The sequence below is a fragment of the Hyperoodon ampullatus genome (genome assembly GCF_949752795.1).
Source record: "Hyperoodon ampullatus genome assembly, chromosome: 5".
Taxonomy (NCBI): Eukaryota; Metazoa; Chordata; class Mammalia; order Artiodactyla; family Ziphiidae; genus Hyperoodon; species Hyperoodon ampullatus.
This window is the reverse complement of record NC_136918.1, coordinates 127,666,291-127,693,781: the sequence shown is the minus strand read 5'-3', so window position 1 is coordinate 127,693,781 and position 27,491 is coordinate 127,666,291. Positions and strand designations below refer to the sequence as shown.

At 38.2% G+C, this 27,491-nt stretch overlaps 1 protein-coding gene across 9 annotated transcripts in view; it reads left to right on the top strand.

Moving 5' to 3' along the window:
* Positions 1-27,491, top strand: part of APP (amyloid beta precursor protein) — a gene marked incomplete at both ends in the record, with an annotated part of 277,334 nt that overhangs the window by 164,325 nt on the left and 85,518 nt on the right. For 3 of the 9 annotated variants that reach the window (XM_079705524.1, XM_079705521.1, XM_079705520.1), the window contains 3 exons: positions 9,161-9,328; positions 11,866-11,922; positions 22,805-22,938. In XM_079705524.1, coding sequence (XP_079561650.1) covers positions 9,161-9,328; positions 11,866-11,922; positions 22,805-22,938 — 359 coding nt within the window. The remainder of the gene's footprint in view (positions 1-9,160; positions 9,329-11,865; positions 11,923-22,804; positions 22,939-27,491) is intronic. The other 6 variants (XM_079705528.1, XM_079705527.1, XM_079705526.1 and 3 more) reach the window with 3 other exon arrangements.

The following is a 27,491-nucleotide window of genomic DNA, read 5'->3' as shown; positions in this document are numbered from 1 at the left end:
AACACAACATTGTAAATTAACTACACTCGAATAAAAACACATTTTTTAAATGATGTTCAGGAAAACCCCTTGGCCTTCAAGACAGCAGTGCAAATTTTCAAAACTAGGAGACTCTTGAAACAGTAAAAGGAGTTTAGAATAGTTCACTTTGTTAAAAGTACACTATATTGAGTTAATAGTGATAAGACAGTTCCAGTGTTAACTGTGAGGGTGAGGTTGTCTCTGTCCCTTAAATTTACTTATGTTCTTGTTGGGTATAATTTCAGAGAACAGAATATGGACAGGAATTTCATGCTGCTTGCATGTGACTTTAAGTTCCTGATGTTTCATGATAGAAGAAACGAACAACCTTGTTGGCTAATTCTTATGATTCTATCTCTTCTGGAGTTTCATAGCATTTGTTACCCAGGATTTCTGACATGCTGGTAACTGCTGCACAGTAGCTTTGGTCGAGTGATTGGGCAAAATTACTAAAATGCATCATGAATCCTGTTGTTTCCTTGGACTATGGCAGTTACTTGGACTATGACCTCAGCATTATCAATGTTTTAAGCCAGACAATTCTTTGTTGTGGAGACTGTCCTGTCCATTGTAGGATGTTTTGCAGGATCCCTGGCTCTACCCACTAGATGTCTGTAGCACCCCTCAGTTGTGACGACCAAAAACGTCTTTAGTCATTGATGCATGTCCCTTGGGAGGGGATGGGGGCAGGATCTCTCTGGGTTATGACATTGAGGTCGACAGTGATATCTGGCTTTAAATACACAAGCAGAGAAATACCCCTACAATACTGTGTCTCATGTTACTGCCAGTCATAACACCTCATTCCATGCTTTGCACATTGTAGGAAGAAGTGAACATTTTTTTTTATTTGAGAAGAAAAAGTAAAACAAAACATATGCTAAAAAAGTTGATAAGTACTCATTTAGTAAGATAAAAACAGATATTTGATGTGTCATGTACAATCTCATAGTTTATATTTACAGACAAATCAACATACAATTATTATTTTAAAAATATTATGTATGCATATTTGCCATGTAGGCAAATGAGAGGTAGAGGAAAACTGTCTTCCGGGTTTCATTTTTTATTCTTCCACAAGAAATTCACTCTCGCCTGGTCCCCTGTCATAAAATAGCAAATGGTGGTTACCATCCATAGAGCAAACAGGGATACTGCTGTTTTCAGCTGGAAGCCATCCATTCTTTTCTGCTGGGTACCATGACAGGGATGAGTTTAACATGGTGATGCGGACATGCTTGGTGAACCCCAGAAAAGGACCATCTTTCCAATCCTTGACTCTCATATCTAGAAACATCATTTTCTTGCAGTAACAGAAATGCCATGTAATTCTTTCTTACAGAGAAGTGGTACAAAGGAAGCAAATTCCAAGCTCAGTGATCTATCCTCGATCTTATGTCAGCTTTCATAATTATTTTTCCCCAATAAAAATAAAAGCTTTGATATTTCTAACGTTCTGACAAGTTACAAGAACAATATCACTTAAATTTGGGTTTCTGAGAAGTCTGAGTTTTCATAGACTTAAATATGAGTAAGAAAAATAAATATGAGTAAGAAAAATAAAAATAAATATGAGTAAGAAAAATATTTTGTTGGTGTTAAGTTTAAGCTTATCAAAGCTGCTTTGATTTTGCATGAGACAGCACTTCAGAGTAAAAGAAATATGTATAGATAATCTCTTAAAATTAAGATTTTGGTATATGTATACATTTGAATCTCTCAGCTCTATTAAAATATGTTATACCCCTCATTTCCCAAATATGTGTACCTTCTTTTAATAAGGTAAAACCTATGCAACTTTTTATTAATCCTTTCCTGCTGGTCTTTTTAGAAAGTGATTGAATGTTATATATATAGATACTTTTGACATTTTAACTGCATGTAAAAGATGAGGTTGATCGTGGTGCTTCTCAAACATTAATGCCCATACAAGGGACCTGAAGTGCTTCCTAAACACAGATTCTAAGACAGTAGGTCTGGAGTAGGTCCTGAGTCCCAGGTGATGCCAGTCCTACTGGCCCACTGGCTGGCTACACTTTGAGGAATGGTCTCTAGTAGCATTACCTGCCCCCATACTGTGCAGATTTAGATTGAGACAGAGTAAGAAACTGAAAAGGAAAATTATTCTTATCTATGGTGGTGAAACCATCATTATCTATGATGTCATTGCTCTTACTATAGGATACTATAGTATGAAAGAATCTTGATAGGTCTACTTACTGAGTAATGTTGTAAAAATTCAACTCTCATGACTGAGCAAATTAGAAAACCTTTACAATTTCCCGAAGTATATAATTGTTCCTAGTTTCACCTGTGCCCCTATTTCCTCTCATAGATATGGTATAGCTGACTCCTGCTAGCCTGTAAAAGCTGATTGATTATTCAAGTACTGAGGAATTTTGTGGGCCACTACCTTTGGTAGCTTGAAATACCAATGGTGGGAGTATTTACACCATGGAAGTCGACAAACAGTATAAATCATAGAGTTTTATTTTTTGTGGTTTTCCGGACACAGTCAGATTTCCCAGCATACCTCACCTCTCAGTCAAGAAGAAAAATCTCTTCCTCTTATTTCCAGCAAAGGACATGATATCTTGTCTTATCAGAGTTTAGAGCTTCTTGTAATATTGTGTTGTGCTTCAAACTAACCACACAGCTTGATGACAAATAAGTTTATTCCCATAACAAACAGGAAACAAATGTATTAGGAAAAATATCAGTGCCCTTTTGTGAATGCTGGTGACCAGCATCACCAAAACGCGAGTATGGTTAGTCTAAACACTTTACAAGTACTTTTTCAGGAGGCCTTTTTATAAGTAATCTTTCATCATTGAGAGAAGTGTGAATCAGGCCAGGTGTAACTCGAATGACACATGTACTGGATAGCCTTAGAGAATCAACACAATTCAGTAAAAGGCAAGCCAACAGCAGATATCTTCTAGAGACTTCCGTGACAAATTAGCACCCGTCATTTCATTCTGAGTCGGTGATTTCATTACCATGCACAGCTGTTCTCATCATTTGTTTATATATTTCAACCCATATTTGGGGCTTAAGTGAGATTTGTCATAAGACTTTAGTTCAAATTTGCTTGCCTAATTTTACATGCCTCTATTTAGTAAAATAGGATTAGTAGGTAATAAATATCTGATCACTGTTGTTCAATTAGGGGAATTTTCTATTGGACATGTTTTTTTATTACTGTTTGCTATTATTTGCAAGCACATTATAAATACTCTTACCTATTAAAAGTACATGCATCTATTTTTGCAAAAAATACCTTCTTAAAAAATAACTGGTTTTCTAGCATGTTGGAATGATTTAATCAGGCTGAAAAGTGAAGTTATAAAATGGCATTGAGGTCAGCCATTTTCATTATTAACAGATTGAATGATTAGGCAGGTAAATCAACATCTATTTGAAATATTAAAGATAAGCATATTTAGCAGGTTTCTGCACTTCTGTCATTGTTTCATTTTATTTTACTGTTAATATTAAACACGTGATTTGTCACAAGACCAAATTATATTTGTCTTCACACATTTGCCCTTTCTACTCTAGTTTAAAACTGCAAGATACGTCATTTTTAACTTAAATGAACCTTAATTGTGTACAGTCTTGTATCATAGGAGGAATTATGCTACTTTTTTGTTTTTTTAAACAATATCAGAACATATCATTCCTAGGTTTCTATAAGTAACTCTCTAGTTTGATTGGTTTGATTATTCAAGTGGTTACTTTCTCAAAATTTGTAAATTTAAACTTTATGCATTCCATATAATGCACGGTTTTATTTCACATACATTCCTATAGTCTTAGAATAATTTAGATTCAGTTATTTAAATGAAATAATAATAAAAAGCTTTACATTATGAGATTATTCTTTAGTTAGTGCTTTATTTAAAACTAATTACTTGCTACTCTGTTAGCTCTGCTTTTTAAGAAGGCATTATAATAACTGTACTCTTGAAAATGGGGATTTTCTCCTTACCCTAGTTGCCACTTTCACAGCTGTCTTTATGTTGAAATTTTTTTTTTAAGTGTAAAATTAGCTTTCTTAATTTGGTTGTCCATAAAAAATTTTGCTCCAACTTGACATCTATTCAGAGTTAATTTTTTGTGGTTAAGCATTACATTTTGAACAGTGAATTGCATAATCATTTTATATAATGTAGGAAATATTATATATTTTAATAATATATTAATATTAATATTTTAGTAAAATATTGAATATTGTATCGATATTGATATTTTAATATTTAATATTTAAATATTGTATTTGTATAGTATTGATTTTTAGATAATGGAATTTAGTGTTGAAACCAGCACAGATCTCAGCAAGGACCTACCTTAAAAGATATAAAATGCTCAATGCTCTTTTTTTTAAGCACATGAACACTTTCATACTGTTGTGTGTACACTAGCATTTCAGTTTATTAAATGGTCTTTGTCTTGAAAGGTGAATAGAGCTGTTATAAAAGAAGAGATAAGCCTTCCTTGCCAGAAGAATTCAGCTAGGTGAATATTAGGAAACCTATTTGTGATCTTAAAAGTCTAAGAATTAAATATGAATAAACAAAGATCATAGTTCCTTAGATGTTTAAGTCTTGCCTGTGTTTCTATCTAACTTGAAACATTCGCTTTGAGAAGTATCCCTACTTCAATTCTGGGCAAATTTTCTCCTTCGTTATTATATGTAACATTTACTTTGAATAGAAACAAAGGTGGATTGGAATTCAAAAAATAAAGTTAGCAAATAATTTTTAAATGTTCATCTTTTCATTTATTATTTTAGATTTTGAGAAGAGAATGAAGATGAGAAAAGGAAGCTGCAGTTTTAATTTTCAGATGAATTCTGTTTGAAGTTACAATTATATGAGGTCTAATTTTACATGCTCTACATTTAGTGAATGATTTTGTAAATAATTTTCCACTGGCTGATTATAGTAATGAATATGAAGCACGTTTTTCACTGAATTTTTTCAGTGTTTCCGAAAGATTAGGAAGGAAAAAGTTTCTCTATTCAGAAAAATAATAATGTAAACATAAGCATTTAAAATGTCTTGAAAAAATCATAAAATGTCTCGAGATTTCTTTTTCTCTGAATCTAGTCATGGAGCTTTCAAATTATATATTTCAGGCTTAATTCTTTAAAATTGTTTTACTTTGTTAAGATCTTGATTGGATAGATTTCCTGGTAATTTCTCAGTTCTAGAAAGGAATTTAAAGGAACCTTTCTCAAACTGAAATTTGTAGCCCTTCAGGGAAATTACTCTGAAACGATAAATGATTCAGGGAAAGAGACAAGATAAAATTCCAAGGCAAACTGAACTACCAACGTTCCTCTTATATGTTTCTTAATGTGAGATTTTTTCTTTTACATTTTTTGTAGATAATTGTAGATTTACATGCAGTGAAAGAATTAATAGAAAGATATCCTGAATAGTCTTCACCCAGTTTTCCCCATTTATAGCATAATATCACAGCTATGAACTTGACATTGACCACTTAACACTTCTTCAGCCCAAGTATGTGCTCTTTCTTCTCACTCTCTTGGGAGAGTCATTGGCCATCTCTTTTATACTTACTAATACCATGTGTAATGGCATTAACATAATACTTCCCCAGTGCTGACCCCATGACTACCCCTCAACCTCTCCCAGACTAATGAAAGGTTCTCTTTTCAATTACATGGACAATGTTTTTGTAAAGAGAAGGGTTAGAGAAAAGGTCAGAGAGATCAAACACTTGTGTGCTCTACAGTAGAGTAGAAATACAGTTACAAGTGAGAGATGAAAAGTGATCCATCCCACTCAAGAATTCCCTCTGAGGGCTTCCCTGGTGGCGCAGTGGTTGAGAGTCCGCCTGCCGATGCAGGGACACGGGTTCGTGCCCCGGTCCAGGAACATCCCACATGCCGCGGAGCGGCTGGGCCCGTGAGCCATGGCCGCTGAGCCTGCGTGTCCGGAGCTTGTGCTCCACAATGGGAGAGGCCACCACAGTGAGAGGCCCACGTACTGCAAAAAAAAAAAAAAAAAAAAAGAATTCCCTCTGAAATCAGCTTTACTGCTCTAGGACGTTGATGTTCTAGTCATTGCCAGAAAGAAAGTGCTAGGAAATGCAAGGTTGATGGCTGATCAGCAATGCTGATGATTGAAGGGGTCACAATGAGATACCCTTTATCATTTGTCCGTGCTCACTCTGATACAGAGCGTCTGGAGCACACTCCTCCGTGTCAGCAGATCAGAGGTTCCAAAGTGACAGGGACATTCGCACTCCTGTTCCTCTAGGCTCACATATGTCTGTTGCTCCATATATTATGACATTTGATTATCATATGCTATTATACCAACTCCTGACCACGTTATCTCGAATATCCTCTCGTATGTGAGTACCGTGGGATTGCTTCTTACTCCCCACTATGTCCACACACACCAGAGTCATGAAAGTATTTGGGCCCATTTAAAGTCAGGAGTGCCAGCAGCCGTGGTAATGTCAGGGAGAACCAACAAAACACTCCAAATGGAGATTATTTGCCTTTAGGGATTGATGAGTCAAGGGCCTTATAACTGGAAACTCCAACAAGAATTATAGGCTCCTCAGGTAGTTTATTTTATTTGCTTAGTTGATATATAAATGAATTTTGAGTCTGAATCCTTTTTCTTCTTCACTGGGGCTCTACCAATTAGCTGTAACAGAGGGTTTCATAGCCAGTTAGAATGAGGCAGAAGAAAAACAAAAATGAATAAAATAAAAATGAATGTCTCACCCGTAGTATAGGAAAATGACAATATATTGTAATATCACCTGGGTTCTAGACCAGGAAGTTTTGCTTTCGTGAAAAGTAAGAAACCGTATTAGGTCACATACAAGGGCAAATATCTGTCATGGATTAACTCCTTTGAGATCCCATTACTTAACTTGCACCCACCCAAAATTCTACCAGTTTTATTTAGTACACTGGATGTAGCATAAAGACGTTTTCTGCCCCTGCACAGCTGTGATGTATAAATGGACCTGTGGCAGGCAAGTATCAGAAGATGCGTATTTGGTTCTGTAAGAGGTATAAAACGTGAGCAGCAGCATGAATTGTTGAGACACAGTGAGGTTTGTTGCCCACGCTCCTGTGACTTAGGGTCGTGTTTCTGTGCCTCTCTTTGTAGCAGAAGCCACTTGCAACTTCAGTCTGACTTCACAGTGTAGGCTCAGAAGACACGGTTGCCTGGCAGTCTTTTTGGAATCAGTACAAGGATGAGTATCATTATGTGTTAGAAACAGGAAAGCACATCACGTGAACATGTACAGATTGGGGAGGGAGGTATAGAAAAGGAGGGTAAAGCCAACCTGTTCATGTTTCTTACAACTGAGAGAGAGAGAAAGAGAGAGAGAAGATAACATCCAGGAGTGGAGACAGCTGATAGCTGTGGTTTGCAGGGACTCCACATGTGGGCACGCATGGCTGCTAGCTCTGCAGACCGGAAGCTGCTTTGTCAGTAACTCAGAGGTGATCAGACCCCCCTACATGCACAACAAAACTAACTTAATCCTTTGTAAGTTAGAATGCTAGTCGTTTAATTTGGGGAATAAATCAAATTACCAGCTGGATGGGATACTGTGTCAACTGTTTGGCAGATTTTTATCATACAGGAAAATTCCATAAAGAAAACTAACTAGAAACACATCATGGCTTGGCAAGCATGGACTTTGAAAGTAACTATCAAATGAGATGACCAGAATGATGGGTGACGTTGAGCTTGATGCTCTTGGACCCAGTTGTTTCCATCCTAAAACCATCCAAAGAGAGCCAGAGTCATCTTAGACATCTATTCCACAGGACACTTCTGCAGAGAGCTTGACACTCGCCTTCTGGGCTCAGTGCTGACTGTCCCTCCCTACTCTGTTGACATCATCATGATGGCAGCAGCTTCTAGTTTTGCCATCACCTCTTTACCTTGAGTGAAAAGAACAATGAGTGGTATGTGTAGAGAAAAGCAAAACAGTAGTTCCTGTTACATCAACATTGTGGATCTTTGTCTTTGAGTGATTGATGGATGAGACTCTTCCTAGAGCAGTCTGTTGAATATTCCTAATGGGAAGCTCTGAGTTATGCATGGGTTTTTGTCTTTTAGAAGAAGGATGCTTTTCCCTGGCATGTTAGTAAAACTAAGAATAAGCAAGACATCTGAGTGCGCTGAGGTATCAGCAGGATCTCTGTAAGCCTAGCTAGGGTGGGACGCAAACCGAGTAGGAAAATCGTTTTGACTTCTAACAAAAATAGAATGGGAGGTAGAGTTCTAATTCTAATTGCAATAACTTTACGAATGGAATCCTACAGGTTGCTACACTTTCAGTCAATCAGGGATTATGAACCTGATTTTGGTGAGGGTGGCAAGGCATGTTGACAGGTAAGCTGTGTTATAATGTAAAACAATGTATAGTATGTATTAACAAATGGGAGTTGTTTGACTGTGTTTTGTAATTTGAAACATTTTTGACCAAGGGACAGACAAATATTCAAAGAAAAATTTGTCTTTACTTAGAGTTAACGTAATCGACTTGAAGTCACTTTCACAGGTTTTATGTATGTTTTCAAATATAGTCAGTGGACAGGCTGGGTCTCTCTGAAAACTGGATCACATTCAGAATATGTATAATTAGTTCATACTTTAAGTCAAGGCAGTCATTTATTCAAGGAAAACAATCAGGTGTTTGTGACAGGTTAAACTTTTTGCATCATAACCAGACATAATCCTTTTACCTTTAAAGTTGCCTTGAAATTATTTAAAAGAGTTTATTTTTTATAGGGAAGAAATATTTAGATGTGCGCACATCTTCAGGTATTTAATATTATCTGAAAGCACCGAAGAGGCCTGTTCACTTCTAGCTGGAATCCTTTTATTACTACTGAGAGCTACACTCATTAAACCAGACGAGCATGCACTGCTTTGTTTCAGAAGTAATTCTAAAGTCCTGGTAGATAATTAAATTCCTCAGTAAATGTCTGTCAGATGCTGCCGGATAAATCCAGCCCAATTACCACTGGGAGGACTAACGTGTTAAGAATAGTAAACATGTGTACATGAACAGCCAGCCGTACCTTTTCATGCTAAATGTGGTTCCCCACATCTCCTCTGATTAGAGGTGTGCTCTGAACAAGCCGAGACGGGGCCATGCCGAGCAATGATCTCCCGCTGGTACTTTGATGTGACTGAAGGGAAGTGCGCCCCGTTCTTTTACGGCGGATGTGGCGGCAACCGAAACAACTTTGACACAGAGGAGTACTGCATGGCCGTGTGTGGCAGCGTCAGTAAGTGGACCTTCCTCCAGCCTGGCCACCTTTTTCATCTTTCTCGCCACTGACTCTGCTCTTTGTAACAGACTGGTTTTCCGATAGTTTTCCTGGTTCTCGGGAATGGGTCTGTTGCTACCACTAACCACGTTTCTGTCAATGTCTCTAATTGCCGGGCATCTCCTCCAGGACGTTCAATCATGAGCACACATCTCCGTCTTTCTCTAATAAAGCATGGCCGTGGATGTGTTCTCGTACTAGCTGTGGTTCATCCGTCTTGCAGTCTCGAGGGACTTTTGAGTGCTTCTCTTTAAGCCAAGCTGGAGTTGCTGTTTCGTCTTCTCAGCTGTTTCTGCAAATGTATACTTACGTGTTTGTCCGTGTACCTCTGTGTTCGGGCCTCTGCATGTGCACTCCACGTGCAAATAAGGGTTACCACCGGAAGCCTGGCTGATGACGCTTCCGTGCCACTGGCAAGACGTACTGCCGTGATGAGTATCATTTCATAACACGTGACGTTTATTGTGGTGGCGAGGGAATGGGCTTGAGTTGAGCATATGCACTTCAGATGCCAGAGGATAGAAATGCCCTGGTGGCACCTGAGCTCACACAGGGACGTCTGCTGTGGTGAGTTTTCGTGTCTTATCTTGGAAAGGACAGAAGAAAACTCCTCACTCCTCACAAGGCTCAGGGAATATAATTTTCCAAGAAATCTTTCCAAGAAAATCTTTTTCTCTTCCACGTTAAGTTTTTCATAACTCAGGGGGAATAAATAAATGAAGTCATGATGACTTAAATGCAAGTTGAAACTATTTCCACAGAGATAGTTCTCCAGAGGTAACACACCAAACATTTGGGACCTCTGTTCTTCTTAACAGCCTTTCACATTAAATCCCCTATCTATCTATCTATCTATCTATCTATCTATCTATCTATCTATCTATCTGCCTACCTGTCTATCTATCAACCTGCCTACCTATGTATCTATCTATTCCACTAGAAGGAAGTGTGATCTACTCAAGGAATAGTTACTCAACTTGATCAATTAAGGGTTAAACTCAATAATTACACGTTTCTCTTTTGAGAGACTCCTGCCTTTTTCCCGTTGTTCTGGTGAGAGTGACAGCCACCATTTCCTGCCTAGGATTCCCAGGGATTATATAAATTGTTTTCCAGTGTGATCATAAGATTAAGCTAAACAACAAAGGGTCTGCAATATCAACACCTTCTACTGTGAAGCACAGTTATCTAAGTGGAATCTACTGGAAAAGTTCCTGTTGGTCTCTTGGGTGAGAGATGACTCCCCTGCTACCCTGTGTGAGAACAGGTTTAGGAACTGGTAACCCAAAGGGCTTCTTTTCTGGCTCTGATGGGAAGACTGTGGCTTCCAGCTCAAAAGCCTCCTTTCTTGAGTTTCAAACAAAAACGTTAATTAGGTCGGGTAACTTGGAGGACAATGGCGGATTCTGTTGCTCGGAGCCTCTTAAACAAAGGGTTTTTGTTATAATGATTCTCGCTGGTTTCACTGCTGTGGGAGATTTCCTGGCAGATTTCCAACTTTTTTCTCCCTTTCCCTGGGGTGGATTTATGTTTTGACATATAAATATGTATGTGTGGGTATATATACAAATATATACATATATATAATAAGAAAGAGGGTTTTAAAAGTTATTAGTAGTGATGAATTTGCATCAAGAATTTGAAATTATCAGTAATTCCCTGGCGGTCCAGTGGTTAGCCCGCAGCGCTTCCACTGCAGGGGGCGCAGGTTCAATCCCTAGTCAAGAGAACTAAGATCCTGCATACCCTGCAGTGCTGCCAAAAAAAAAAAAAATTAAAAATTATCCTCCACCCCCCAAAAAATCTCACTATTACCCTCACTGCACACCCTCTCCATTTGATTAGTTTGATTTGACTCAGACTGGGAGAAAGAGCCATGGGCACCACAGATCAGATGGAGCCTCTAGAGATGCTCTGGATGGCACACCCTTTGCCAAGAAATTTGCAAAAGATAGATGCTCCCAACAGAGGTGTAATGAACAAACAGTCAGTACTTAGTTTCAGGGGAGGTGGGTTATAGAATAATGTATCCAGAGAGCAAACACGGGAGGCTGAAGGCCAGTTAGAAGAGTGGACAGATGTAAGTGGAGAGTAAAAGCTTCAATCAGTAACCAGAGCCGATGGCCAGGGCTGCCCTTGGAATGGGTGAAAATAATAGAGATACCTTGTAGACGGGATGGGTGGGAATTGATGATCCTGGCACGAAGGGGGGAGATGGGAGCAAGAAATCCTTCCACGGGGTACTGGGATGTACTCTCAGAGACAGAATATCCACAATCCAAGATGTGTTTGTGGAAAAATATCTTTTGTTTGTATGTTTACCGTGGTTCCATGCTGGGGCCCAAGCTCAGGATATTTGTTTAGTTTTTGTTTTGAATTCAATGTTTTCGTTTTTGTTATTTCCTTTGGTCAGTAGAATCGTGTGAGTGAGTTTCATCCATCATTCCCATGTTTCCATTTTTGTTTTTAGTTATGTTCTCTTATTTTCTCCATAGTGTCCCAAAGTTTACTCAAGACCACCCAGGAACCTCTTCCCCAAGATCCTGTTAAACGTATGTTGTCATTCAGTCAAGGGAGGGGAGGAGGGAGGAGGGAGGAGTACGTTGCATGGCTGGACTGTAGCTCCAGCCTCCTCACCTTTGCATGGTTTTGTGTTTCTTGAACACCTGTCTTTTAACCAAATGTTTATTTCCATTGCCTTGCTTGTAATTATGTCTAACTTTGACAGATAGCTTCCACTGTTGGGCTAAGAGCTTTGACTAAGCTTCTACTTCTGATCAGTTTCCTTCTTATTTCATGTGGTTCTATAAAATATTGTATATACAATGTTATTTTGTGTTTTATTTGGCATCAATATTTTATTTCCTAAAGCTCAGAAGATGGCACGATTTAGCAAAAGCCTGTGTGTCTAAGTGACTTGTTTCCCAGAAAAATATTTAATGTGCATGCATGGTACTAACTTTATGGACCAATAACATATGCGAAGTCTTCAGTTGGGTGTGTTTCAAGACAGCTGTTATGCTTTAGGAAGTAAACGGTCTTTTAGAAGTCAAGACCTCTCCGTCCCCTCCCTGAATGCACACTAGTGGGACAGAAGTGCCCATCTTCTGATTTCATCATTAAGATGTAAGGAAAAGGCATCCTATAAAGAAATATTATATCAACCTACCTTATAACGTCTGTGCATTGTGATGATTTCCGTTGGCCTGTCAGTGTAGCTTTGTTTAAAAATGTGTTGTCAAACACACAAATACTCATTTTGAAATCTGGATTATATCCCAGAATAGATTCCTCCAGCATTAGGTTAGGGATGATATATACTATGGATGCTTATGGTTGCTGAGGGAAGAGACACAATTTCAGTTGTAGCTTAGGTATAGTGAAAATTAGCATTTATCTATATCATCCTGGGGAAAAAAAACCTAGTCTCACAAGTGATGAAGCTAACGATCTTTTCTTAAAAGAGATAAACTATAGTTGAAAGTATGGCAAGTGGGCAGACATAGGAGAACTAAGGAGAACTCTAGATTTTATACTGTGGGGTTGATAGTACATTGAGCTGCATGGCGTGTTACATTTTTACAAGGCATTTTTCATAGATCATTTCTTTTTCTCAAGAATATTTTGTGGCCATTTTCCTCATTTCCTTTGTGCATACGAGAAAATGAGGCTTCAAGAGCTTGGTGACTTGTCCCCAGCCAACAAATGTGGCAGGACCAGGTTTGAAACTTAAATGACATGTGTGGCTATGCCCTGCACTCCAAATTGCCAACTATTTCGTTCTGATATTGTTTTCCCGGTTAGAAAAATTACATTCGAGCTTCAGAAGCACATTTTAAGAATACAGAAAATCATGGGAAGTGGATGACAGATATTAAAAACATTTTTTCCTAAATGCCATGAATACAGTGTGTATCAGTAAATTAAATCTTTCCCACCCTTTTACAAAACAGTCATTATTTTTACTTTGTTTCATTTTATATCATTTGTAAGCATATGAAAGAATTGTCTTTTTCTATTTCTATTAATTACTGGGAATGAACATCATCATTCGATAAATTTATTTTTGTGAGGTACTGTACTTGTGTCCTCAACCCTTCAATTCAAAACAGACATTGACAATCTCTTGTAATTTTCTCTTTCCCGGTAATTTTCTCCATCTACTTGTAGTGTGTGTGGGATCATGAAACCTTTCCATTATAGGAGGGAGAGGGTGATTTTTGGCAGCTGTATTTTCTTGTCTTCCTACAGAGACTGTTCAATCACAGAAAGTGAAGGGTTTTGCAATGCTAGTACAAACAGACTAGAGAAAGCATATAATTTCTAGTTATTTATAGCCTGTGCAGCTATGCTCTCTTATTTATAGCAAAGCTGTACATTTGAATTGAAAAAGTCATAGTCATCTGGAGGTCACATGCAGATAGCAGACTGGCGTTGGAGAAAATGAGCCAAACTGAGAAAAGTGAGCAAGCCCGTTTGATTAGACAGCTGGGGCTTGCCCTTGGCTGCTTCACCATCCTAGGGCTAATTGGAGGACATGTTTTTTCAAAAAGGTGGGTGGTCTTCTAGGTTTCTCAGTCTGAGTTGCTTCTGGTCAAATAATAAAGGTGAAATGAGCTAGACAAAGCCCTTCAGTTAAACTGATAATAAGATTGCTTGGTGGAGAAAATGTGTGATGGTCTACATTATAAATACAATAATTTTCCTGTCAAGACTTCTTCTTATAATTAGGCATTTCTAGATTTTAAATCTTTGTCATAAAAACCGATTTTGAGCATTGCAATTTTAAGGGACACTTGATTTTTTGGTTATGTTATCATAGGCAAGAATCTAAACTACAGGTAGAGAGGGTAGAGACGTGAGGCTAAGAGCTTTCATTTTACTCATAAATTTATGGATTTGAGTCCTTTAAAAAAATCCCTTTCCCATTTGGAATTAAAAATCTTATGAAACTTGAGTTGCTTCTGACATAAATTTTGTGTCTGCCCATTTGGGTTAGGATGATACAAAGGTTTCACATTCACTTGGCCCCGTGCAGTGTTTGTGAACATTAAAAGTACTACAGAAATATTTATTGATAAGTTTATGTTTCAAACATAAACATCATGAGAGTATGATCTTTTTTTCTCCTGGTGTGCTTCCCATCAGATTGCATCTCCAAAGGCAAACAGATGCTTTTCATCTCAAAGAGCATCATGCCAATTTCAAGTCAGCCAACTGCACCAAGGGGTCTGGCCAAAGAGAATGACCAATGACTTTGACCCCTTTACCTGCAGTGAGTTGTGGCACTGTGAATAACATACTGTGTGTCCTTTGAATGGAATGTGCCACCTTAGTCCCAGAGTTGCAGTGTCCTATCATAATACCAAGGCCATCTAGTCTTTGAGCAGACTTGAACCATTGTGCTTAACTATACTTGTTCTTCTGATTGTGAAAGAGTGAATATTAGTTCCTGTTAACACATTCTCTGATACTAATAGAACTCTGATATTTTTATGAAACTGCCAAGCATTATTAAAAACAATTAAAAGACGCAGTGGTGCATTAAATTACATGTCACATCAGTGCCAATACAATCTATTGTATTGACAAGTATGAGAAGCCACATCTTTTGTATCCAGAAATTGTCAGGATAAAAAGAATGTTTTTTTTCCCACCAAGCTACCATAGTGAAAAACCCTAAGATTGAAAAGAATTGATTTGCTCAGCAAACCAGCATTTAACAAAAAAGAAAAAAAAGTTCATTTACTAAGAACAGTAAAAACTGCTCATTATATATATGCTCTGTTCTTTAGCTACAGTATTTCCAAAGAAGAATAACTAGATAGTTTAATAAAAGAGTCAACAAAAATTTCCTGTAAAAGACCAAAGAGTCAATTTTTTAGTTTCCACAGGCCAAATGGCCTCTGTTATAAGTACTCAACTCGTCAGTTGTAGTGTGAAAGCAGCCTCAGACAACAGGTAAATGAATAGATACAGCTGTGTTCCAATAAAATATTATTTACCAAAAGAGACCAGCAGGCCAACCCCTGGTTTAATAAAGCTGTTACTTTTGAGCCTGGGACATGCTGGTACTAAGCTAGGTATTTCAAGGAACACCAGCAAACTAAACCAGATACCCTACTTTCAATAACTTGACAGTTTTATCAATGTGATGAGACTCAAGTATGTGCTGGAATTAAATAACAACATAAACTAAAATGCACAAGTGGAGGGAAGCATGGCTGTGGAAGCCTGGAGTAGAATGAAATTGGTTTTATCCTTAAGACCTCCATAGAAGTTAACAGTTCCATGTGACTTTTATGGTTACAGTTTCTATGAAAGTAGACAATACTGAAGATTTTGACTTTTTGAACTCATCTGTTGAGCATCAAGTGATGGTGGCAGGTCATCCCTTTATGATCTGCCATTAATGAAATAGAGCATAGCTCTGACAAATTGACAAAAAACAATAACTGAAGGTTAAGACATCCTAGATGCCAAGGATTGTCTCTATGGCCTCACATATGGTTTTAAGATTCAGACTTGAAGTTGCTCTTATGTTTTGGTGCATTGTGCTAAATAGGATATAGACATTAATAAAAATAACACCAGCATTCATTCGTTCATGCTCATTTCACATATTCGACAAAATCCCCAGGTCAGTACATGTCCATAAGACATAAAAAAGAAACGTAGCTTGGCTAGAGTAAATGCAGCATAGATTACATTCTTATTACCTTATGTCCACACGATGCATTGATAGTCTGCCAACTATGACTGCACTGGCTATAAAATAAGTGTGTTACAAGGGCATGTCAGGGGAACGTGCCTTTGTTCTTTTTTTTGTAGAGTCTGGTACCACATGTAAGGATCACAGACTATTTTCACATTATAAATGTCTCATCTAACCGGGACTTGATAAATACTTGAGTTTAGAATGCATTAGGGATCTTAGTTAGTTTGCAATTAGAGAAATGGAGAGACTTTTTTTTCTCTTTTTTAAAGTTGGGGTGTCAGTCTATAAGCTCTGCCGTGTGGAGAGATGACATTTTTGCATCTAATCTCCCTTTACAGGTTTGTATTTCCTATATATAAATTATCCTCATTACCACCCGTCATATAAATCACAGCCATTTCATGTGACAGCATTGCTAGCTCTATATAAAATAGGACTTTCAATGATGAGGCAATGACTGAGTGGGTCTTAATTTACTTTTATCTTCTGTTGTCAATGCTATAGAGATAAATTGCCTTTTTGCTGATGAAAGGAGACCAACCAAATTTTCTTGTTAGACTCTAACATTAGTATATTGACTACATGCTATTCATGGCCTCTGTTTAGAGAGGTAGTCATAGTTGTTACTGTTTGAAATTGCGGTCTTTTCTCCTTTTGCATCCTGAGCCCGTTACGACCTTAAAACTATAGGTCACCCTAGAGATTGAGGAAACAAACGGATATCAAAATGATAGCAGCAATTTTTCACCATGTCCCTACTTTTGACGCCCCGTTCTTGCTGTCTTTAATATGAATAGGAAAGGGGCACTATGCAGTGATTACAGAATCAGAACTAAAATGAGCATTTGGTGCATTTGCAGTTAAATTCGATGGTGTCCCTGATACGGAGGTTCTCCATCTGTGCCAAAAAAGTGCTCTCTACCACATTCTAAGACCATAGCCATCTTTACCTTATTTGATGTAATGCCCCTTACAATGATTAAATTTTCTGGGGGAAACACAGGAATGAAAAGGTTTCATTGGCACCGTGTCGCCAATGATGGTGGTATATTTTGTGGCAGGAACATGGGGTGCAGCTCGAGGGTTTGCTAAAAAATTGAAAGCAAATCTGCTCCCTTCTCCCACCATCCTCACCCCACAAAAAATAGAGCTCTGCCTGACACTAAGAGAGGAGATTATAGTGTGAAGTGGAAATGTTGTGACAGGCATTGATGCATCATTATCAAAACTGAAATGAACCTTCACCAACATGTGAAAACAATGTCTCCCTTAGTATCTGGTTACCCTATGGTTTAGGAAACAGCATTTTGGGGTGAGAAAAAAGAGTAAATCTGTGCTCTTACTCATGTCTCTTTGTGTGGGTATCGGGGGGTACCTTCCATGAGAACCCGTTACCAACTTCCTGCTACTTTTCCAAGCCATCCTCACTTCATCTTTTACTCTTAAAAGATCACCTTCTGCTTTGTCCCTTAGCAGACAGAACGATCCTTTTAAAACACATCACGTCACATTTTTCTCTCCTCCAAACAACCCCCATGGGCTCCTGACAGCCTTTACCATGCCTTCAAGGCCCTGCATGATCTGTCCCCATCTCCTTTCTGCCTGTCCCACTACTCTCTCCCTTGCTTCCTTTGCTCTGGTCACACAGACCATGCTCATCTTGGAATTTTCCAGTTTCCAGGCATACTCACTTCCAAAGGCCTTTGTGCTAGTTTCTTCATCTGCCTGTTCTTCCAGCAGGTAACTGGGAAGTAAGGCTTCAGTTCAGCTCTTTGCCTAAACGTCACCTTCTCAGTTAGACCGAGCCTGGCCACCTACTTACTGCTGCAGTGTCCCCCACTCCTTCCCCGGCACTCTTGTTTTTTCTTAACCCTGATCTTTCTTTCTTTTTCTCCATAACACAAGTCACATTCTAACAATGTGATTTACTGTTGTCTTCGTGTTTGTGTGTGTGTGTTGTGTGTGTGTGTGTGTGTGCTGTTCGTTTCTCTCACTAGAATATAATTCCACCAGGACAAGGATCTTTGTTTCACTCATTGGTTTCTGCCATATGCCTCACAGGTACTAGGGGCTGTAATATCTGTTGATTTGGTGAAAGGAGGAATAAAGAAATGAACAAGCACACTCGAGGCATCAGAGTCTACATCCAAGCTGCTATGCAGCTCCTCAGATAACCTCTGACCTCCCAGGATTGCAAAAAAGACAAAGGAGATGAGACTTATATCAAAAGCATTAGTCATCCAGTTCACAATGAGGCAGTAACGTGCTATGAACTGGAACTGCGTTTCTGTTGCATGTTTTCATTTGGTATTACACTAGACACCCGTTCTCAGTATTAAAAGGTCTATGTCTTCACTATATTCTATAAGGCTGTTAGGAGACTAGACTAAGAAAATCAATATGAAGGTCATTCAAAAGTTAAAAACCCATGCACGTGATGGTGAGAGTGCTGATAATTATTTGCCAGCTGTAGAGGTCAAAACATAGAGCTTAAGATGTTTGAGTCTGGTTTTCTGCAGAAGGGTGAATAGACCCAGTGAGCGTGCTTGCAGGAGGTACAAAGGAGCATGTCTGAGCTGAGGCCAAAGGCCAAAAGATCATTCAGCTTCAAGCTCAATGGGCTGTCTCTCCTGACCTGCTTCATAACCCTACTTCTGCTGCTGAAACGTTGGTTGGTGGTCATTTACCAGATAGCATTCAGGGCAGGAGACTGTTTGTTAGAAAATAGGCTGACAGTTATCATAACAAAGCATATCTTTTGCCTGTACAGGTTAGTCATCAACAAACCTAACCCTTTCCAGTACCCCAGACATGTCGATGGATTAGCCCCTTACTGCTCTAAGTATTAACTTTATAGCCTCTTCATGGTTTAGTAATCCTAAATTCAGGCTCACTTGTGTGTGCCTGGGGATGTGAGTATGTTAAGTGACGGTATTTCCTTACTACACAATAAATGTGTATAACAGGGTAATGTTTTCTCCTCCCCACCTGTTAAAGGAGAACACATGTAAGGTGCCTAGCGCAGTAGACGCTAATGAATGGAGGGTATTATTATTTGGCCAACCTGGGAATCTGAGCCTGTATCACAGTTTCTAAGAAACCTCAAAGGTCTCTGAACAGGATAACTGCTTTGTGCTTTTTGTTTAAAAAAACACAACAAAAATAAACCCTCCTAAAAGTCAATTTGTTTCTGCTTTCTAAGCGGTTTAAGTGACTCATGATATACAGCTTCCTGTCCCTTTGTGCCCTGGAACATTCCTGACATTCCTTGAGCTGCTCCTTTCCCAAAAGGATGCACCTTGAACGAGTAAGGGCATTAGGGCACAGGTTTTCCTGCCCCTACCCACGATCCTTGTTATCATGTCTCTGGCCTACCATGGTCATGATCACAAAATGGCAGCCAGTCCTGGTATGACCATGTCTTTAGGATGTAGGAAAATTAGGGGAAATAGAAGCTGAGCTCTCTGTACAAACTTGAAACGTTTTCCCCTTTCTCCTCACCAGCTGCAAGGTAGTGATAATAAACTAAATTCATTTTAAAGTATTAAGAAATACCATCATTCTTCTCCCCTTGACTGGTCAGTGATCTAATTTGCTGATTGGTATGAATACAGGAAATTTTCAATTACTTACACCAATTGAGATGGAGGGCTAGTATGAATGACTACAAAGTTTGAATTAAAAATTAAAAGAGAGATAGCTTCTCTTAAGGTCCTCAACTAAAGAAAGTATCAGGGGCCACTAACAAGGATTTACTGAGAAATATTTCTCAATTAAATCGAATAAATCTGTAATATAAGATTTGTATTTATTTCCTTGTTCCTAAAATGTAAGTTTTAATACTTAAAGTAATCTTCATCCTGTTTAATATACCTCGCTTGCTCAGTTCTTTCTTATTCTTTTATTCTTAATATTGCAAAGCTGCATTTCAACTTAGACTAATGAGATTACAGTGACTAGGATTTTAGTGTTTCTCTCCATAAAACAGTAGATTTGCAAATCACAAGAGTCGGAGAAAACCATAGAGTTGGAGAATCTTTCTACTTATATAATAACTTACAATTTCAGTTTTCCAAAGAGGGTGCCATGCTATGGTTACAGCAACTCACAGCAGATAGTTATCTTGATCTGTAAATATGACCCCAAACATTTATACATTTTCATCTGTTCAAAATGTGAAATATAGTTTGCCTAATTATATCATTCTGCCAGATTGTACTATGCCAGAAGAACTTTAACTTGTTCTCATTTGCTACCAGAAAAGATGAGAAAATGTTGAAAATCATGGGGAAAAATGCTAAGTACCACTTCCATTTCAAGTGTGGACATGGTTAAGTTAAAAATACATGCATATTGAGTTGCTTAAGCTGATGCAGAAAAACATTTACCTTTGTTTTTTTAACAAAAAAAATTTAATTGAAAATTATTTTTCAGTCTTAAAAATTAGGATACATTTTCAATAATTTCAGCCTTTTATGCACGTCATACCAAAAGTTTTTAGAAAAGTACCTATTACTTTTCCTATCCATGGTACTTCATGATACTGTGTGTAATTCATTTTCAGTGGATGTGAAATAAAAGTAGCTCATTTTTCCTATGGTCAGGATAAGTGCTAAGATTTGAATTAGGATGCAATAATGAGCAAAGGAGGAGGGAAGAGCGCTAACATGAATGAAGTGCCATGTGTGCCACCCTTTTTGCAGGGTGACTACCACATGGCGTAGCATCTCATTTTCCCAGCCCTCCTAGTATGCTGGCCTGTTGTCACCACTTGATAGATGACTAAACTGGAACATAGAGTGCTTAAGTTCCTTGCTCTGGGTCACAACTAACCTAAGATGAAGATGTTATTGAAATCAAGGTGCGCCTGATTACACAGTTCATGTTCTTTCCTTCTTTCTTTCTTTGTGCTGCTGAAATACACCTCTCCCTTGTCTATTACACACAAGATGGGGTAGATGTCTTTCAATAGGTATGCCCTGTGCCAATCCCAAACCAGTTGACTCAAAATCCCCTGGTATTTTGAGAACAATTCCAAGAATATGCCCTGAAGTGAAGTATCCTTCGACTTCAGAGCAACATCTGCATTGACAACTAAACTGCTTTTGTTTTTTAAAGAAAGAACTATTAAACAGTTATTGAAGTAGAAGGGAAGAAATCCGAATGAATAGTTCTCTTAAATGTATTATTTAATTATATAACAAGAAAGCTTTCTCGTTTTGGTTCAAATCTTGGAGCCTTCAGATTGGGAATTTTCTGTTGTTTTCTTGAAACATGCGTAAAGGACACCTATCTTACAGTGGTTTAGTTTCAAAATGACCTAGCAATTAATTCTTCTCATTTAAGTTCTCTTGGGGTTACTGTATCTCAGATATCTTAGATAAGATTAGGGAAGAAGAATACTTAGAACACTGGAGATAGCTGAGTAATCTTTTGAATAAAACACATAAGTTGATTCGACCTGAGAACATAGTGAAAACACCTAATTCCATTTTTCTGGCTGAACATGCTGTTTTTTTTGGCTGCATTGGGTCTTCATTGCTGCTGCGCACAGGCTTTCTCTAGTTGTGGCGAACGGGGGCTGCTCTTTGTTGCAATGTGCAGGCTTCTCATTGTGGTGGCTTCTCTTGTTGTGGCGCATGGGCTCTAGGGCGTGCAGGCTTCAGTAGTTGTGGCTCGCAGGCTCAGTAGTTGTGGTGCATGGGCTTAGTTGCTCCGCAGCATGTGGGATCTTCCCGGACCAGGGATCAAACTCATGTCCCCTGCATTGGAAGGCAGATTCTTAACCACTGCACCACCAGCGAAGTCCCCAGGCTTTCTTCTTTAAATCAAAATCTTGTTTTCTTTTCATGTTGGGTTTTTTTTTTTTTAATAAGCTCATAAATGCTCTGAATTCTCACTAGTCATTACTGATCTTTTGTAAAAACTGCTGGTACAAGCATTATAAATCACTTGGCTCATGAGTTTCAGACATTTTTGCTTTATAGTACACTCTTCAGTTTTATGGGTATTTATTTTTCCACATAATATAGCAGTATATGCTGCAATTCAGTAATACTACTCAGCAGTATTAGTGGAATTCAAAATAGAAATCACTTTCCTTTTGACAACTAGTGTAATGAATTGGTTGACTATTGCCAAATTTGTGAAGGTTGACTATTGCCAAATTTGTAATTTCAAAAATGAATTTGACATTTATGAGTTTTTTGGTACTGTTTCAAATACTGCTCACTAGCTAGCTAAAATATATAGTGTAGGATTTATCTTTACTCTGAGGGGCAGTTATTCTGCATAGGCTAATTTCGAGATTTCTTTGGGTTTTTCAGGAATCTTAAGCTGTGATATTGATACCACCATTTACTTTCAAGGTTACAAACATTAATCTAGCAAGGCATAGGGATTTGGTGCAACATGTGTGTATTAAACACCAACTGTTTTTACCCTATGCATGCTTGTTTTGCAAAGAATTTTAAATATAATACTGTAATCGCAAAATGGACTGTTTTCAAGATTTTCCTTCACCCTATCCTTGAAAGGGGGGAAAGACATCCTTACTGTGCAGCAAAATGTCTCGTGGCCTCCTAAACAGCACTAACATCTTGTATGTGCTTCTCTACTAAGTTCTTTGTTCTGGAATAAATGGAAAATAGGGCTTTCTTTGAAAGGACTGGATATTCTGTCACTCTCCTCAAGCCTTCTTCCCTTCTACTTTATAGTTCCTACAACAGCAGCCAGCACCCCTGACGCCGTTGACAAGTACCTCGAGACACCTGGAGATGAGAATGAACATGCCCATTTCCAGAAAGCCAAAGAGAGGCTCGAGGCCAAGCACCGCGAGAGGATGTCCCAGGTACATGTGACTTTCCATCCTTCAGTCGTACAATACTGGGGAAATCTGGATCTGCCTCTGCCTCAGAGTCTCCCCAGGGGCCCTATGGTTGATGAATGCCTAGGGGTGGGTAAGGCTCTTTAATTTTATCCAGATCTTAAAGACATAACATTTTAATTGTAAATGTTTGCATCAAGGTCACCAATTTGGGGCTTTTTGCATTCTCCTTGAACTTGCCACCTAGGAAAGACCCAGGTATAGTAAGTATAGTAAGATTTTATAAGCACAAATTAAGTTGTGTGTACACCTTTCTTGATGGTTTTGTCACTCTGTGTTTAGCGTAGTCCTGTAATGGTGTTGTAAATTAAAATCACTTAAAATGTTCATTAGCAAAGATGAATATTTTTGTACGGAATATCAAATTATGAAAACTTTGAACCTAACATTTCTTACTGAGTTAATTCATAGGACTGTAGGAGCTTAAAACCAACGTGAACCATAATGATCATTTCATCTAGTCCCGTAAATGACAGATATTGCAGTAAACTTTCAAGCATTTAGCTTCCCACTGTAGAACAAAGCAATATAAGTAACACAGAGAGGCATTTGGAACCCAAGCCTTTCTTGCTCCTCGTACAATGCTCCTTTCACTACATTGTGCTACAAACCCTTTTTTTTTTAATCATGTTCTTTATGAAACAAAAAATTGTTTCCAAAACAACTAATTTACATGTAATAATACCAACTACAATTTAAGTTATGTCTGCTACCAGGTGCTAGATGTTGTATTAGAGGTAGATAATACTGAGGATTTTAGTCCTTTGTCAGATTCTTTTTTTTTTTTTTGTCTTTTTTTTTTTAACGTGGACCATTTCTAAAGTCTTTATTGAATTTGTTACAATATTGCTTCTGTTTTGTGTTTTGGTTTTTTGGCCCTGAGGCATGTGGGACCTTAGCTCCCCAACCAGGGATCAAACCCGCACCCACTGCATTGGAAGTGAAGTCTATAACCACTAGACTGCCAGGGAAGTTCCCTTTCTCAGATTCTTTATTCATTCATTCAGTCAGTCAGTCAGTCATTCAACAAATACATATCCATCACTTACTTGCCAGTCACCGTTCCAACTCATAGTCTATACCCTGAAGAGTGAACATGAAGAAATAATAGGAAAAGTCAGATTTAAGGAAACATAAATGAGTGAATGAAGAAAGAAAAATAGGATTTTTCTTTAGGAAAGATACACACAATATGTAATCACTGTTGAGAAGGAATAGGATGGCGATCAGCTGCCATACTTATTGCCACTGAAAAGACATCTGTTAAACTTAAATCCTGTCTCACTACTTGTTTCTGAAGCTCTCAGAACCTTGTTATTGCCCACAAAATCCATTTGTGGGACAATGAAGGCCCCAAAAAGAAAAATAGCAAAATAAATACTGAACGCTCAGCCTGGCATTTCCAGTGCCTGCCCCCTCACCCAACCTCCTGCACCCCAAATCCAGTCATCTTACTTCCTCTCCCACCTCAACTGCTGCCGTCGTCATATGGGCAGCCTTAAACCACTCTGCTCAACGTATGCTAAACCCATCACGGACTCTCTCTGCTCTCAGCATTGATCTCTGGAAAGGTGTCCCACTCTTCTTCACGCTGGCACATCTCAGCCATTCCTTACACTCACATAGTCCTCAGAGTGAGACAAGCAGTCATTGCTCTTTTGTATTTAACTAAATACTTGCTCACCAGTTTTATTCCTCCAGCTGGATTGTAAATGTTTACTCCCTACACACTTATATAAGTACCTTCCTAACCTTGCATTTCTATCTTGAACCCACTTAGTCATTATTTTTTTTAAAAATACAGATTCTGAATTTTTTCCAGTATTTATTAGTCATTTTGAGCCTGTTAGTAGCACTGATTTCAACTACTCTTTCAGATATTATAGATCTCTCCTAGAATAGTAACTTTATTTTAGCACACCTATTTAAGCCATGACTTAGTTCATATATGTTTTGATGGACTTTCTTCACCTTTTAGTTACTACCTATATCGGAGATAATTTAAAGAATGTTATCCTGGAGCAGAGAATGTTGTCTCTTAGATTCCAGGGATCATAGGAGTATGAGATGCTTGAGATCAACATTTATCATCATAATCTATGGTACTGAATTCTGGAGACTGTTTGACTTTGAACTTGCCTGCCTCTTAAATCTCTCTGTATTACTTGTCATTTTCTCTGCATGAAACAGCAAAGTCTTTGAAGATCCATAAATCCAGATGATACTGATACTTTCGTGCATGCAGTGGAAAATTGCCTTATTAGACTATATGGGGCCACTGTGAAGTCTAGATCCTGAGAAGTTTTAATTTAAAAATTTCATCTTTTAAAATGATTTTTATTACAGCTTTTGTTATTATTTGTTTTCTTACAATACAGAGAATTTGGGGCTTTTGTTGTTGCTGGGGCTCATGATAACTCTGAACTTATAGATTTCTGTTGTTCTATGTTATGAATAGTATCTAGCAAATATAAGAAGGCACATGATCATTTATTCCATATGATTTTAACAGTTTTACTACATCCTTAAAGTAAGGTTCTTCAAAATGGAAGGTGACCTTTCTCTACATTTATTATTTTTATGATAGAAGCATCAACATCTTAGGAACGGCCTTTTCTCCTGTCACCAAATATAAATAAACTTAGCTCACCTGTTGGATTTGCCATTTTATAATGGCTAATTGGGCCACAGGGGACAAAAGCATGGTCTTTAGAGCCACAGAGATCTTGGTTTATATCCTTCCTTCTCCATTTTTTCCCTGCATAACTTTGTGCAGGTAACTTAACCTGATCCATAAAAAGGGGGATGGCCGGGCTTCCCTGGTGGCACAGTGGTTGAGAGTCCGCCTGCCGATGCAGGGGACACGGGTTCATGCCCCGGTCCGGGAAGATCCCACATGCCACGGAGCGGCTGGGCCCATGAGCCATGGCCGCTGAGCCTGCGCATCCGGAGCCTATGCTCCTACAACGGGAGAGGCCACAACAGTGAGAGGCCTGCATACCGCAAAAAAAAAAAAAAAAAAAAAAAAAATGGGGATGGCCAAGGCTAATCTCATGTGAGAAATCAATTAAACGAGAGAGATTTTGGAAAGTTCTTAATACTGGATCTGGTATTTAGCAGATCAGGAGTGATGCACTCTATTATCAGTGGGCCTCAGTGGAAGCCATTGTTCAAAGGGAGATGTTGAGTGTGTGTTTATCTTTCAGGAAGTAGGCCTAGTGTGATGGTGTAGGTGAATTGTTTTATTTGGAAGGATGGAGGATATTATTAAATTGCTCTGAAAATCAAAATTTTATTTCATTTCTATAGGAATGCTTATTTTCAATGCATTAGCTAAATAAATCTCCTTAATTATTCCCTGGATTCCCCTGCTCAAAGGTGAAAGATCTGAATATACAAAGGAAGATGGTAAAGATTTAAATGTAATGCAGGAAATCAGTTGTTCAGATTCCAATGAGACATCTGACTTCTCTCTCAAACTAACTTTGAGATTCCTTACATGAAGAATTTGTGGTAGAATACTGCCACTGTGAACATTTTGGAAGCAGGAAATTCAAATATTTTTATTTCAAGGCTTATCTCATCTGTAAAGCAAAAGTAGTCTTCAGTAGACCCCATCTCACAGGTGCTTTTCATTAACTCTTGGACCCACCGAAGCATCTGGAGCAATATGTTTCTTTTCCTTCTATATTCTCTTCTTGTTCGTAGCAGCTGCACATTTTCCCCAATTTTGCTGTGAATGTGTTAGGTTATTTCTTATATGCTCTTCACTTGTAACAGAGAATTCATTCCATTCTTTTTTCTCCATAATTTCATGTAAACAACATGGGGAAGCTTGTCTTGTACTTTATACAATGGATCGATGCTAACTGAAGTTATCTAATTAAAAACTGACATGATGATGTGATGTGATATTCTCACAGAACTTCTCTATCAGTAGTTACTTATGCCAAGCTTCAAGGATGTCTGAAAAGAATCAGTTCCTTAGGAATAAATACCTGTAAATAACAGGCTCTTATAATACAGAAATCAGGGTTTCTTGTGCTTTGTATGTCCACAAAGTATGCAAGTACACAGCTGTCAACAAACCGTTATTTTGTTTACTGGATCTTTCTGTTCTTTATATTACCTTGCTCAGGTATGAGAAACACTTAAAAAAAAAAAAACTACTTGATAGTGAGTAGTACACTTGAAAAGGAAAAGGAAGCTGTAAGTGGTAAGAATCAAATATCGTTTCCTTTCAGCAGCATCCACAGCTGCAGACTTTTCCTCCTTGCATTCAGATCAGTGAGTGAACTTCTCTCAGAGAAATCCTGAGTGAACATCATGGATGAGAAGAGGAAGTCTTATTTTCCTACAAAACAGATTAGCCTGGTTACCAAATTAGTGTTACTTACCAAGAATACTTTTTGCTACATTCAAAACATTATAATGTGTACTGTCTTGGAATTTTTGGAGGAATTTAGAGTATTCTTTGCTGTTCATGAAGCAAGTTGGCAAGCAAAATGTTCTAATTG